At 47.6% G+C, this 16,216-nt stretch overlaps 1 protein-coding gene across 1 annotated transcript in view; it reads right to left on the bottom strand.

Annotated features, from left to right (window-relative positions):
- Positions 1-229: 229 nt before the first annotated feature.
- Positions 230-16,216, bottom strand: part of ZMAT4 (zinc finger matrin-type 4) — a 50,670-nt gene continuing 34,683 nt past the window's right edge. Inside the window, exons 5-7 of the mRNA XM_034070490.1 lie at positions 12,381-12,608; positions 6,118-6,214; positions 230-686 (exon numbers count right to left, since the gene is read on the bottom strand). Coding sequence (XP_033926381.1) covers positions 671-686; positions 6,118-6,214; positions 12,381-12,608 — 341 coding nt within the window. The 3' untranslated portion in view covers positions 230-670. The remainder of the gene's footprint in view (positions 687-6,117; positions 6,215-12,380; positions 12,609-16,216) is intronic.

Here is a 16,216-nt window from a genome sequence, read left to right on the forward strand (position 1 = left end):
AGCAGAGCTTTGGGATCGCATCGGCAACGGTGATGAAGCAAACAGCTTCCATCCAGCCTGTAGGAAACCTACTGGCAGGAAAAGGATTTCATGCTTTGAGTTTTCTTTGCTCAGTGACCCATTTGCTTCGCTGAAGTCAAAGAGGGAAGGAAAAGGATTCATCCACTCTACAATCCCCAGGATTGATTATTTTTGCTGCTCTTTATGTGTTGACACAAACCATGCTGGAGAAGGTGAAGAAAGTATGTTTATTTCTGCTTGAAGACTGATTACATCACTATCATGGGTAATGTAATAGAATAGCTTTATACCCTCGGGAGGAATCTAAGAATAAATATGAAAAAGTAAAAGATTCTGTTTCCACTGTCTCTGTAGATGGGAGATGATTAAGTGCTGTATTTACAGGGGAGTTATCATACTCTAGACTCTGTGCTGAATAAATATTATCTTGAAAGGCTAAAAAAGTCCATTGAAATCGTTTAACTCACCACAAAATTGGAAAAAAAGCCCCAAAAATAATATCCATGTGTTTGTCCCAAGCGAAGGTTAGTGACATGTTAATAACCGGATCCCTATGGGATCATTGTCCAAGAAAGGAGCCTCTCCCTGCTCTCCAGGTCCCCTTGCAGAAGCAGCCTCTGTGGTTTGCCTTGTCTTGACTGATGGACTACTACTGGTTCTTCAGGCTGCAAGACACAAGTGAAGCATAAGTCACTCCGTGGTCCAGAGCTGGGCTCTGTGCACTTCCAGCCTTCCCAGCAGCATCCATCCCGATGCTCGTCCCATCAGATGGTGTCACCTCCCACCCACTGCTTCCAGCAACTGGAGCTCCAGAGGAACCAGCACTAAGGCAGATCCAAAGAGAATGGGTCCTAAGGGAAACCTGCAGCTTTCCTTGCAATGGAGCATGGAATATAGAATAATGGAATGGTTTGGGTTGGAAAGGAGCTGGAGATCATCCAGTTCCAGCCCCTGCTATGGGCAGGGATGTCTCACACTGGACCATGTCACCCAAGGCTCTTGAACACTGCCAGGGATGGAGCAGTCACCACTTCCCTGGGCACCCTGTGCCAGCGCCTCAGCACCCTCACATAAAGAACTTCTTCCCTATGTCCAACCTGAACTCCCTGTTTCAACCTGAACTCATCACCCCTTGTCCTATCACTGCAGCCCCTGATGAAGAGATGGCTAAAGCCAATTTTATGTGAGGGATAAGGAGACTTCAATGCTAAATAAAACATATGGAAACTCTTTGTATCTAAAACATGTTGGCGAGTTTAAGGCCAGTTTTGTGTTCTATGAAAGAAAACTGCTGTAAGAGGCTGAAGGAAGCATACTTTCTTTAGGTCCTCAGCATTGGTGAGCTCAGAGTTACACTCTGGGCATCAGCCCATTGCTTGTGCTTCACATTAAATAATCCATATACCAACACCACGAAACAAAGATGCATGAGGCATCTCGGGGCTTCCAAACCATGACCAAACCAGAAGGTATCAGAGATACCTCTATTTGCACTGACATTAAAAGGGAACAGAGACCATTTAATCCTATAATGAGAGAAAGTATTACACACTCTCTCCTCATAGGCAATGTAGTTATTCAGCTGTTCTCTGGCACTGAAATAATGACAGATTAAAATGCCTTTCAATTCCATATACCTTTTATAACTATTCATCTTCTGGAGTTATTATCTCTCTAAAGGCTTCTTTACATTGTAGGCATCAGTCACTATATGCTACAGAAAGCACATGGAATTTGTTACTGCTACCAATAAGAGTTGCATTCATCAAGAGAAGAATAAAGGCATTTGGCTTGGTTGTAAAACACAGAGTACAACTCAAATATTGACTACCAGCTCCTGGAATGTACTGGAAATCTTGCATCAAAGAGTGCATTGGGTCAGGCTGAGGATGTACAGAAGGGAACTCAACCTCCCACCACTGAGGATGGGGCTGGAAAGGTCCAGGGGGAACAGGAAAAGCACAAAGCAATGAAATAAAACACAATTTGACATAAAGAAACAACAAAATCTGACACAGAAGTCAGGCCAGGAAGCACCAAAACCTTCCTCTAGTCCAGGAAATAGCCCCCAGGAAACATCCATCATCACATCCCACAACCAGGAGCTGTCACAGGCTGTACATACTTGTTTACTCCAGCTAAAATAGGTTGAAAGCGCAATGGGATTGCAGTCGTGGTGGAGGGGGACACTTCTCCGGGTACCACAGTCACACTGCTGTGATGAGCTCTGATTTCTGACATCATAAACATGATGCCAATGAGACATCTGTGCTCTCAATCAGGAAACAAAAGGGAAAAGCCTTGCCCAGGCACCAAGCCTGCTGTCATTTGCTCCTCAGTAAACCTGGGCTTTCACCAGGTAAAGGGCTGTGCAGAAGGGTCTTCAGAGCACACCCTCCAAACTAGGAAGGACCATTCTCAACCCCCAGGAATTCACTTGGACTGAATATTTCACTCCTATCACAGGTTGAATTGATTTTAGCCCAATGCTAGCTGCAGGACTGGGTTGTCTTCTCTGCAGAAGCCCTAAAACTAATCAGAAAGCAAGAGTTTGAAAGGGAAGCCTAGACATGTATTAGCATCTATGAATGTGTAAATGAGTGGTTATGAAACCCCAGAATATATTTGTGAGCTCTAGATGTGGCAGAGAGGTCTGGCTGATCAAAGAGACAAAATAAAGGCGAGAAGACAAAATTCCTCTGTATGGAGGTGGGAATCATCATCCCCATAGAGTCAGACTCTTAATTACTAGGGCTGGAGCTCAGCCTCCAACTGCTGACAGCCAAGAGGGTGGGGGACTGCTCCCAACTCTCACTCCCCAACACATTATTATAGCCCAGAGATGGCACTTACATCAAACGTGGGTCTGGGCTCTGGTGCTCTGCCAACAGCATCTCTGTTCCTTTCATCCACAAGCCCCTGAGGAGCTGCTTCAGACCTGGAACCAGAGCCTCTGGGGCATCTTCCCCAGACACAGCTCCTCTCTCATGGGTGCAGTGATGAACACAGCATCCTGTCCCAACCCCACACCTGCATGTGCTGATCAGAGGGCAGGGATTGTGCAAAGCCCTAAGTTAGCATTCACACACTTTGACCCCAGAATCAAAGCAACCACAGCAATGTGGGGCTTTAGCTCTCTGTTGTGCATTACAAATCACTGTCAGCAGTGATTTGGGAACTTCACCCTTTGCATAAACCAGGAAAGAGGGAAGTTTCTTTACTTCACAAGCAGTAAGGGAAGAGGTTGGCATGTGATGCTCTCCTGGTGTTTCAGAGATAACATGAGCTGGTGTTCCAGATGCCACTGGAAAGGGATCAAGTGATGGTGCCTTGCACCTTGCTCCTCATCCTGCTGCTCCCCTGCTCACTGGCATGGAAAGCAATCAAACAATGGTTCAAGCATCTCCACACATTCATAAATCCCTAGTTAAAGGTTTAGGGCTCCTGCAGATATTCCAGCATCCAGTCCCATTCCAAACCTGTCCCAGTGCCCAAGCTGGGGCAGTGCAGACATTCCCATCGGAGCCTGTGTGCCCATTTGTGATGTCTTAATGGAGAGATTACCCTGTATCCAGCTCTCATCCCAGTTCTTGGCTCTGTGTCAGGATAAAAACCAAGGATGCATTCCCCTTTATTTTCAAATATATGGCTTAAAGTACCTGCACCTTGGATTAACAAATGGGAGCTCATAGACATTATCTTGCTTTGCATATTCACTGGCCTGAGGGATGAGAAATACCTCACTATCAGCCACCTCCTCCTGCATCTTTCATTCCACATCCCAGCCAAGACACTTTCAGTTTCCCCTCTCTTTTCCCAATCTTCTGCTCAGACAAATCCAGTTGGAAGCATCCAGGCAAGCACTGAGCTGCAAGGGAAGAGCTCAGCTCCAGGGTACCCAGCCTTGATCTCTGCTCTGCTACAGGAGCACCATTGGTGGCCATGAGCAGTGAAGGCCCAGATTATATAGGCTGCTAAGCAGCAGTTCAAGGGCTGCTGCGTGCTGGGTTATTTAAAGCTACTCCAACCATGAGTTGCTCTCTGGAGAGCTCTCAAGGACTATAATAAATAGCCACAACTTGACTCATTCCTCATAAACATCCTTCTCTCCTAAAGCAGCTTCTCCGAAGACTCATCTGATTTTGGTGCTTCCAGCCTGTGATCACCTTCCCTCCAACCCATTCCCAGAGCAAAATCCCTGCTCTTCACAAACTGATCCCCCTTCTGCTTTTAATCTTTTAATTAGATGAAGTATGACACTGACATAAAGTGGTTTGTTGCCTTGGCAACCGCAATGCACTGGTTTCAGACCCAGTTACAAGGAGTTGGACAGTCTTGACACTAACCAGCAGTAATGAGAACAGCCCAAGCCAGTGGGTGAAACGCTTACAGGGGTAGGTGGAAGGGCTGCATGGGGGATGCACTGAGATAGAGATGATTCTTGTAGCTAGGAACATGAGCTGTATCAACTGCTTTACCTACCCAAATTCTACTGCTTGCTATGATCACAAGCGCCCTGTGCAGCCTCCAAACACCATGTACATCATTGCAAACAGAAGAACTCTAGCCATGAGACCCCATGGCTGCATCTCTGGGTCCAGCCACATTCAGCATCACCCTGTTACAGAGCCCTTGGACCTGATTCAGGATGAAAGATCTGGGTAACTCATCCCCTCAGTCCCATCGAGAGGACAATGAAGCTGTAAATGCAGCCTCAAACAAGGAGAGTAAAATCTGGTTACATCCTAATTACAGGGTGGGAAGAGCTTTTGTTGTGCACAAGCCCAAGCTGCCAGTCTATTGTCTCCCATGCTCCTGCACTTCCTATAGGCCTGGGGAGAGATCTGCCCTGTGCTCAGCTACTTGGCCTCACAGAAAATTGTGTAACAATGAACAATGGATGGAGGAAATGGAATAATCGGAGCAATTTCCCATAGAAATTGGTCAGACGAATGCCTCTAATTGGCATTCCATTATTACATTTGTAGCATCCTCTCTTTTGAATGTATTACTTTGTTTCCTCTGGTGCTCAATGCCCATGAAAATCTCCGGGGACCAGATTTAAGTCATTATGAATAAATGATAAGAAACTAAATATAGAAAGACTGATAAGAATATTAATTTGCAGAAGAGGAAGGTCCTTCCAATGAAAGCAGAGTCCTGTGCTCACTGGTGTTCCCTGCACAAGCTGGCTTGATCCATCCCAAGATGAAGCAGAAACGGGGCTGTCTAAGGGTGGAGATGACACTCTGCTAATTGCAGGAGCCTGAACAACAGCAGCAGAAGGTGTGGGGATAGAACAGGATGTGAAGCTCCCTCCTGACGCTGAAAAGCATCAGTGCATCTTTCCTGCACATCTCTATCTGCTGTCCGGGAGGCTGCTGTGATTTGACAGGAACTCCTCTATCCTTTGTAACAATACCAATGGCAATAATAATGCAAACTCAAATGGATTGGCAGGGGAAGGATAAATTGCAGCCTGTGCCCAGGCAGTTCTCATTGCAGGTTTCTGATGGGAAGAGCTGTCAGTTCTGTTTCCCAATGGGGGGAATCTGTTGCAGTGGGTAAGGACCCCAACCCGACCTGCAGCATCCCACATGCTGTGCATGTAACCCAGTGGAGCAGGGATACCCCATCAGGGAGCTGTGCTATAAGAGGAAGGGAAACAGAAGCAGGAAACTTGCTGAAGGTCCTTGTTGCTGGTTCTGATCATCCTGCCTCATCTTTCAGACTGTCCTTAAAGGCACCTGAAGTACTTCAGTAACTAATGACACCTTTTATATTCCTCTTCTCATCTGGGCAGTCCTGAGATGGGTTCCCAAAGCTCACATGTAAGTGAATTAAGAGAGATTAGTTCATTAATCTACTCTCTGGTGCCATGTATCTTTATCACTTCATTTTAATAAGTTGTACTAATTGACAGAGCAGACTCCCTCCAATCTCAGACTCCAGTAACACATAATTGCTCTAAATCACAGCATAAACATTTTCACTTGGAAACACTTCATCCCATTATACTCCCCATGCAGTGTGCAACACATTGCTCTATATCCTGATCCAGGCACAGACAGACAGGGAAAGCAGGAAGATACCCACTTGGTCTGATGTTTGGAGCCCTTCAGGTGTGCGTGGTACTGCTCTATGGAGTTCAGGGTGACGCTGCAGATGTTGCATGTGTAGCTGCGTTTCAGGCCTGCAAAGAAAACCCAGAGCCATTAACAGTGTTCCCTTTACAGTATCCCATCTATTTACTCTCCCAAGCCAGGGTATCCATGCATTAGGGAAGCCTAAAGGGGTATTTTAAAGAGGTTCAAAGGCAAATCCCTCCAGGAGCCTGTGGTCCCTGCAGCATCTCATCACTCTCCTGTGAATTCCCATAGAGCATCCCTGCTCTCCCACTATGGAGCACAGGAGGCTCAGTTCATTCCTCTGGGGGGTTTTGTAGCAAGCACAATGCAGAGAGAGCAATTCCTCATTAGTCCATTTAGGAGACAGAGCTTAGGAACTTCATTTCCCCCTGCAAAGGGATGCACTGTGATTTATCCACTGATCGCAGGCAGCCTTGTCTGAAGACCAGAGCTGGATCAGTGCAGGTACAAGGTGGCCTGAATGCTGGAAGCACATTCCTGATGGATTTACTCTTGGCTGCTGTACCTGTCTCAGTCCCTACCCACAAGCAGCCTGCACTTGGCTAATTTTAGCCCTTTGCAGCTACAATAACAAACAACTATTTATACAGCCGCTGCTCTTGCTGCTGGCCAACTGAGTACCACTGAACTAGAAATAACAGCTCAGTGGCTTCACAATAGGTGTTGGGTTTGGTTTTGGGGGGTGGTTGTGGGGTTCTGTTTGATTTGGGGTGTTTTTTACCTCCCACCAAATACTCTGGGCTGCCTCTGCTACTTCCCATTTCATTGTTTGTTTGATTGCCACAGTTAGGAGTGATTTCCTAAGTAACTACACTGCCTTTTATTGTATCCTGATGCAAATTGCAGGGGACATGATCTAAGCTGCTGAGCAGGTTCCTGCAGGAGCAGCCAGGGCAGTGACTGTGCTGGGCACAAGTAAAGGTCATACCCATAGAAGGTTTATCTCCTGCTAGCAAAGAGGAGGCAAATGGCATCAGCAGCACTGAACCAAGCCCCAGAGCATCAGCAGTGGGGACCATGGCCTGTACTTGGCTTGCAAGAGCTGCAGGACCATCAGAGAAGCCACAACCCACAGCTCCCTGCATGGGGAAAGAACTGGGTCTGAGCAGCATTCCCCTCCTAAATCACTGCTCTGCCTCTGGGCACAGATTGCAGGGAAGGAAAAAACGCAGGCAATTAAGGAGATTCATGCACATCTCAAAGAGAAGCTGCAGAGCAGTTTATAACCAAGTCACAGAAACAGTCTCCGAGTACATTGACTGCAAAACATCCGAGCTGAAGGACTCAACCCAACCAAACCAGGCTCTTCCCATCTCGGGGACATCCAGCAGGCAGCAACCAGAATGAGAGGTGAAGGAGAAAAGCCATTCCCTAGGACAGGCTGCTGCCCATCAGCTGCTGGAATGGACTGGGATCAGCTTTGATTCCTCTCAGTTTAGATTGGAAAAAGGCACATTTTGGTCCATTTCTGAGGCATTTCTTCTTAGCACCCTGGTGCACTCCTCCCTCCCCCTCCTCTGGAAGGGATGCTGGCCTATTTGCACACTAATGTTCTACTTTGCCTTTCTAGACAAGTTTTCACCCAAACATTCCTGCATTAGCATCACTGACATTACACACACATCAGCATTACCATGACCATTGATGCTAAAGCAATCCCTCTCCTGTCCTCCTAGGAAATAAGGGAATTGCCTATTTAAAGCCCCTGCGGTCAGGTTTTGGCTTTGCACTGATTCCCATCCATGAGGATGTGAACAGATAGTTTCAAGCTTAATTGAAAGGCTCTGCTTAAAAATAACCCGAGTTGGGGGATTCTCAGCACTGGTTGCTGCGCTCCTAGGGAGCGGTTTTAATGTACCATGTAATAGTCTCTCTTGCCTTTCTACAGGACTATTTCTCTGCAGAAATTGCTAGAACAATTCACTTAGAACAAGTGATGTACGGCAATCCTCAAATCGGAGCAGTTTATGCTTACCATAATTAACTGCAGAGGCTGTAGATACACTTAGCAGTGTATCTACAGACTCCCCCCAAAATCACTTTCTGCTGAGCTTCAAGCATTAGCTGCACTGACAGCCCCACTTCTCCAACACCTCATCCATCATCTCTCATGTAGGCAACTTGACCCCACATACAGCGAAACAGCTTCCTTAACAAAATAGTCCAGAAATATTGGGATGAACACTTGAAAATGGCAAGCAAACGATAATGCAGAAGTATTGGAAGAGTCAGCCCTGTTTTGATGCGTCGTGGTATGGTAAGGGACAAAAACCAGATTGCAAATAGCTTGTGGATGCTCTGCTGACTTCATTCTTGGTGCTGCAGGACTGGTTTTAGTCAAACCCTCTGTCCATGATGCAGGGGAAAGGCTGACATGGTGCAGCAGCACCGTGCTGCAGTGTGAGCCCTCAGACCATGCCGCAATCACTGCAAGGCAGAGATGGGAAGGGGGGGGGGGGGTAAGAAACTGGAAATACTTTAAATTAAGGTAATAAGGTTCTAATGCTCAGCAACTAATTTAACAGCACACATTAACAGCAGCCTTATTGAATCTTAATTACCTGTGTAGGTGGAAACGCCATCAGTGATTACAGTTCCTAACTGGGGACACCGATTGTATCCCACCAGCATGTCAAGGCTACTCATGGGGATGAACAAGGGGCACTCCTGTCCCCCCTCCCATGTCCAGCCTGGGAAGGACTCAGGCTCCTCCACTGCAGCCGCTCTTCCTGACGGCTGGAAAATGCTGCCACAGAATGGGCTGGTTCCATGAACTCCCTCGTGCTCAGCAGAATCACACATCTGCCAACGCCAACAGCCCTATTTTAGGTGGATGGAAACAACACCCGGACTGGAACAATGTTGGAAAGACACCAGGAACCACACCACTGTGTTTCCCAATCACTGCCCCGGAGCAGCCACATTCCTGGGGCAGGACAAGGGCTGCATCCAACCAAAGGCGGTTGGATCAAGCATTAGAACCGTCTGCACTAGGAAACGTCTGTGTTCTCTGTTTCCTATCGCATTCCCACAACACATCACCATTCCTTGCCCTGCGTCGTGGTGTGCATTCATGTAAAATTGAATGGGCTCCTATATCCATCAAATAAAATATAAACCAGTCAAGTCATTAATGTCATTCTGCAGAAAGTGCATGAAAAGACATTCCAGGGGAGTAGTTGTTAAATCACTTTTCACTAACCAACAGTGGCAGCAAAGAATGGGAAGTATTTATAAGGCATACAAAGAAATTAGGAGCTGAGAAGGAAAATGAAACTCAGCACTTGGCCTGACATTGCCAGACACCGTCTGCAACTATGGCATTTGCAATGGCTTCAGGTGACAAATCCCTGTGCAGCCATCCCCATCCTGCTTGCTGCAGGTTATAAGCAAGGATGGGATGAAGAAGGGTCTGTGTGTGTCTTCTGCTCATTTTGTTCATTCAAACAGATGGGAAAGAGCACATGGAATCCATGGAATGAAGCTTTCAGTCACTGCACCAGCCTTGAGAGGGAGCGAGTGTTTTGCTGTGGGTTCTGGCTCTGCACCAGCAATCCGCAGTGCCCAGCATCAATTCAGTTCCCTATGGATGAGCTCGGACGGGCTCTGCTGTGAGGCCCCTGCAGAGCCCACCTGCATCAGAGGAACCAGAACCCTCAGCACTGGGTGATGCCAGATGTGAACCAGGACCTGACGGAGCAGGGATGCAATTCCCTCCATGCCAGGCACAGGCTGCGGGAAGGCAGGAGCTGCCAGATGGAGCTGCTTCTGCTCCTTGTTGCTGAACAGGCACAAGCTGTCAGGGGCAGAGCTCAGGATTCAGGCTTGGCACCACAAGCTCTTTATGACCTGCTCCAGGATGGGCTGGATCTTCCTGCTCTTTCAGGCTATCTCCATGAGCTCTCTCCTAACAAGTAGGAACAGCAGCGTTCCTTGGAGCAGGGATCCTGGACCAGTTCTGCTGGAGGCTTGGGAAGCCACATGAGGATGCTCAAAGAGATGGCTCTGGACCCTAGGTGGTTGTGCACTGCAAACAACCTGCCAAGCACCCTCTGCTCCACCAAAGCATATGGGATCATGCACCTACATGGACCACAGCATCAACTCAACACTCGCTGCAGAAGCAGTGTTGATAGTGTGTTATCTCCCTTTGGGGTTGTTTTTTCTCCTTCTCTTTCTCATTTCCAAGAAGAAAATAAGACTTCAAACTCACAGGACGAGCACTTGGCAAGAAGAACCGATGCTTTTGTTTCCTATAAATATCAGTTATCCCAAAATACATCTCTATTCTTGCTCCTCCAAATACACATTCATATTTATCAATAAATATTTTATCATAGCCATTATCAGAGCATCAAAGGCTGCTGAAATGTTGTACTGCAAATGACACGGCTCGTTCCAGGCTCACACAATGCATCCAATGTTTGTCTCCCACAGCAGTCAAAATAGAATGAATATTTAAGTTGTGATGGGGAGAGCATGGAAAAGGAATGAGTCTGTGTTCTAGTGCACACCGAGGCAGTGCAACAAGCACAGGGGCAGGGAGAGGGGCTGTAACCTGCCATGGGAAGTGGTGTTCGGACAAGATGTCACTGCCAGCCTGGGTACCACTGAACTCAGCCACTGTCAGCATCCCTCTTGGAGTCAGACATGACTTCATCTGCCAAGGTAAGGCTGTTTTCTTGCACAGAGGCAGAGCTCATCCTATGCTGGCTATTGCACACATCTGCCTTTACATCTGTAATGATGGGCTCTGTCCTCCCAGTGAAGTTGAAAACCAACAGGGGCTGATGAGTACACACAGCCCTCCAATTCCAACTCTCCTTCGGCACAAGCTAAATGAATAAAGCACTTCACAACTGATTTATTTACTGTTAATGACAACCTCAGCCACTCTTGAGCTTGGCACAGTTCAAAGTACTAAGCACTTCCATGTTATTGTCCTGGGTTTTATTTCCCTGCATATTCTCAACAGCGGGCAGTGACTCAGCCACATGAATCATTTATGGCATTGTGAGTCACACTAGGTAGCACATGAAGGATCTGGATAACCATTACAGGGTTTATTTCAGAGCAAGAAATGCACAATATGCTGCATAGTCATTAGTATTTACAGGGAAATTATTTCATTTAGCAAGGTAAAAAAGAAGGAAGGTAATTTTCAAGTGTTAACACAGTGCTGGCAAACCAGACCTCCTCTCCTGCATGATGCTGAAAGTCAAACCTGCACTTTCTCCCCTGCCTACTTCACATGCATTGTGTGCACACGGGATTATAATCAAGGCCATAGAGAAAACTTCCAACAGGAGGCTCGTACCTCTCCTCCTGCAATCACACCTCCATGTGAACAATGGGCCTAGATCAGCACTCAGCCTGAGCCCCGTCCCCAGCATGGTTCCATCAGCAGGCACGGGGTGATGGAGCTGGTCCTTCATCAGCACCAGGCAGGACTGACCCCTTGGAGTGACTGGGGATGCTCAGGGGCTCTACACAAGGGGGTCCTGCAGAGGTGCAGGGTTCAAACCTGGGTGATCCTGAGGTGCAGTTCTACAGGGAGCCCTCTTGATGGGGCTGGGGTGGACAGAGGGATGGACGGATGGATGGATGCATGGATGTATGGATGGATGGATGGATGGATGGATAGCCAGATGCATGGATGGATGGATGGACAGATGGATGCATGGATGGATGGACAGATGCATGCATGGATGGATGGACAGATGGATGGCTGCTCTGCCTTCAGCAGGAACACAGAAAGCTTGTGTTTAACATACCCATAGGAAATGCTCAGTTCCTCTTTGCTGCTGCTGACCCAGGGCCATTGCACTGTTTTACAAGCACTGATTAAACCACAGAAGACAGTTAATGCCCCGCTCTCCATCAGAGAGATGAAAGGAGCGCACTCTGCCTCCAGCATCATTCAGCCCCATCCCTATTTCCCTGCAGGGCTGAGCGCTCCAACATGTTCTCCTCTAGCTCACAGGGGTAGTCCACACTTGCTCAAGGACACAAGTGAGCACTAATGGAAGGGACTATTTTAGGAAGAGGCAAAGGAGATTTTGAAGGATGCTTCTAAACCATCAGACTCTTAGAGCAGGGAGGAGCAGCAAGAACATCACCCTCTCCCCAGCATCACTTAACCAGTGGTGCGCAAGGGCAGCATCACTACCATCACCGCATCCCATGGCAAGCTCACCCCAGTGCTCTCACCTCTCAGCTCACCCAGGTCCAGGGTCTTCCCCAGCTGCTCCAGGAGGTCAGCCCTGGCCGCGTTCTTCTTGTGCTTTTTGCCATCGTAGTGCTGCTGAGCCATCATGGGGTTGTTGAACCAAGCGGCACAGAGCTGGCAGTACCGGTCCGAGTCCCTCCGCTGCGGTGGTGACGGCACCACCGGGGCACTGTCCGTGTGCGGCTGCTTCAGGGGGTTCAGCGTGGTTCCTATGGAGGGAGATGTTCGGATGTGAGGTGTCAGCACGACCCGAGGCTGAGCCCATGGGTCCCACTGGGTGTTCTGTGTGATGCTGCTCGGACATGGACCGTTTCCCATCCAACAAGCAGCATGGAAGGGTAGCATGTCCCCCACCTCTTGCATTAGCCTAGCTGGGAAAGCAGAGTGCTCTCATCGCAGTTACACATCTCCTCACTGTTGTGACTAAACCTGCTAAACTTATCCTGCTTAAATTGCTACTTACTGCCAGCAGAGAATAAACAAATCGTGCAAAGCCATCTACTCCTCAAGACAGAGACAGGTTTATCACTATCTAAGGGTTCTTCTTTTCCAGTTGTTCTCAGAAAGAACAGGGAATGCTGCAGGAATTGTAACTCATCACCGATGGAAAAGAAATGATTCAATAGTCAGTCCCCTCATTCCAGTATCTTCACACTGTGGATTGATAGGCACCAGCAACCCCGACCTTGATTTAATCCCATTGTCCTTCAAGAGGCCATTTGGGAACACAAACACCATCCCCGCATGGTTTCAGAGACAAATGGGTGATTTACACTATGGAGCCAGAGTTTTCCTGCTTTGTGCAATGTAAGCACAGCAAAACAGGCTCAAGTAAAAGAAAGTTCAGATAGATACAAAAATACTCAACTTCATTATCTCACCTGATTGAAAAATTCCCTTTTATGTGCTTTTCCTTTTCTTTTCCAGCCTGCGACCTAAATAATGAACAAACCCCTCCCTCTGCCATACAAGAATAGGCAATGTTTTAGGTGGTGATGAGGACCTCATCCCTCTGCTTTGATCAGGAGGCCCCGTGTTGCTCCAGCTGAGCCCTGATGAGAGCTGGGTTGGCAAGTGATGAACCCACCTTGGTACCTGACACCGGGAACGGCAACAGAGAGCAAAGCAGGGATATATTTAGCTGTACAATTAGGCCTGAAGCTCACTGTGATTGACTTCAGGGCTCAAGATAATTAATATTGGTATAAATCTTCTGCTGACCTGCTCGGGAAGAGCCATCGATTAACTTCCCTCAAGGAAATTGTATCTTACATCTGAAATTACTTCCAACCTTATCAGTTTCAGGGGGATGATAAGCGTCTATTGTTTTTGATGACAACTGCCAAGGTCTGAGAGTATGAGGGCATCTGGACTGTTATAAACAGCCAGTGCTTACAGCAGCCTGGGAGCAATGTGATGTATTGGACTTGCTGCTCTGCAAGGCCCCAGGCTAGAGAGTTAAATCTATCAGATCCTTTGGTCAGCTTTCTCCTTGTTCATATCCTCAGCTGCTGCCAGAGGGGAACCAGGGAGGCTGCAGCTGACAGAGCTGGTGGTGTCCACAGGAGTTATATCTCCCACTTGCTAAAGGAATCTGACTGGAGCATCCTTCAGGCATCTGCTGGACCAGCGGCCCCACAGCAGAGACCTGTGTCACCCATCACTCCCAGCTGGGTTTCCTTGGCACTCACATCCATATTGTCCTATAAAGCCACATTCCTATACTCCCTTTACAACTATGACCAGTGCTAAGGGGCGCTGAACCCCTGGCAAGGGATGCAAACATCCCATGCCTCCCATCTATTCCTCTTCGGGAGGATTTGGAAGTTGACGACTACACCAATGTGGAGTTCTCATTTTGATATGCGCTACAGAACTACAACAGGACAGAAAATATCCTCATTCCCTGAGCAGCGACACGAAAATGAATAATAAACACTCACAAAACCACCTAACGTTAAAAATGTTTCTCCATCGAAAACACAAACATAAAAGCTGCTGGTTTGACTATTTAAAGCATCTCAAAATGCTAAATAGCTCATGACAGTCTGCCTTACGTTCCCTTTTGCTGTGGGAGGCAAGTGAGAAAGTCTTACTTTGCTGCAAGAAGCAAAATATAAAGTTAGAAACACTTTAGCACTCTGGCAATGAACTAATGTTTGACTTATTTCTTGCAGGCAAAGCTCTTTATTCATAGCTGCATTTAAATGGCACCCAGCGTTTTAGCATTGCCACTCTCGGGGGCTGAGCATGAGAACGTGACTGAGCCAGGACCAAGGGGTGCGGGAGAAATCCCGTTGTCTTTGGAACACAACCTGGGACTAAGGGGATTCCAGCTGCGGCTTGGATGGATCCTCATGCCCAAGCCTGAAAGCCATTGACTCTGTCCCTGTCACCATGCCTGAAACACAAGCCCCACACTAGGAGCTAAAGGACGAGGTAGAAAAGCCAAGGTGACTTTTCCTGCCAGCAGAATCATCCCCTTCTTCCTCACCTCACTCCCAAAGCCAGTGCGGAGGGACCAGTTCCCACCTTCCTGATGTGGTGATGCCTGCAGGTACCAGCACTTCCATCAGTGAAGGCAGCAGCTATTCCCCCCACATACACACTATTCTTTGGGTTATAACTCACAGCAATGACTGGATGCAAGCTGACAGAAGCTGCTGGAAGTGACTAGAGACAGCAGTGATGTGAAGCCTCTGAGGGCTACAACCTTGTGCAGCAGGAGCATCAGAGAAGATCACAAATGTTTCTGTGTGGTGATGAGATATCCCTTTCCTATTGTGAACAAACCTGATTGTTCAGGCACTTCTCTGTCTCCTGAAAGCACCAGCAGAGAAATGAGAGCTCTGCATCTCATTAAGATGGCAAAATTGAAAGGGAAGGTGCAACTCCATAAGGGGACTGTGAATAGATGTGATTTGCTATGGGACTGGTGAGACAGAACCCTGGAATACCAAGCAGGGGCCTGTTTGGAGGCAGAACTCATCCACATGAACCTCCAAACCCTTACAGGATGCAGCAGCTTAGAGTGATCAGAAAGAGCATCTGGGTTACCTGGTAGGAACGGGGGACACAGGGTAGGATGTACACTGATGGTGCTTTAGACACACTACAGAGCACAGGTTGCTCAGAATTTAGGCCTGATGGTGACAGGAGGGAATCCTGCTCTTCCCTTCACACACAGCCCCACCAACCACACAAAGGCTCAGCACAGTGATTTAAGGTGCAGAATACGCTCCTATGCAAGGCTGAAACTCAGGCATCACAATCTGGCTCTCATTACCCATTTACTTGCCTATTGCCACTAAAATCCCTTTTCAGATTGACTGTGTTTAATCTCCTCCCTAACAAGAGCACTCGGGGAACTGGGAAAACATTTTCAGCTTTCTTTTTCTTTTTAATTACAAGATGATGAGAGCTCTAATATTTGTAGAGAGCTTCTCTCACTTGTTTTGATCACACATGAAAGTTAACACAGATTTTACTCTTAAGAGTGCAGGGCAACACCATGTAAAACACTCAACCCATTCAACCACCTGAAGGATTATGGTGTCATGATCACAACAGCAGCTTGATCCCTTTTGAAGGTGCTAACCCATCAGCACCCACTGGCTGCCAGGATCAGCTTCCAGGTCCCTGGAACATCAGAAGGGGCTGGAATACATCAGTGAATGGCAGCACCTCTGGATTGCTGCAGGTTAGCAGTTACTTACATCCTTTCTGCAAGTCAAAGGCAGAACAAACCATTACTCATCCCAAAGTGCCATGTCCCTGTCCTGCAGCTCCAGCACCATCAAAGGGGCTCCAGAACAGC

The sequence above is a fragment of the Melopsittacus undulatus genome, chromosome 18 (assembly GCF_012275295.1).
Source record: "Melopsittacus undulatus isolate bMelUnd1 chromosome 18, bMelUnd1.mat.Z, whole genome shotgun sequence".
In the NCBI taxonomy this organism is placed as follows: Eukaryota; Metazoa; Chordata; class Aves; order Psittaciformes; family Psittaculidae; genus Melopsittacus; species Melopsittacus undulatus.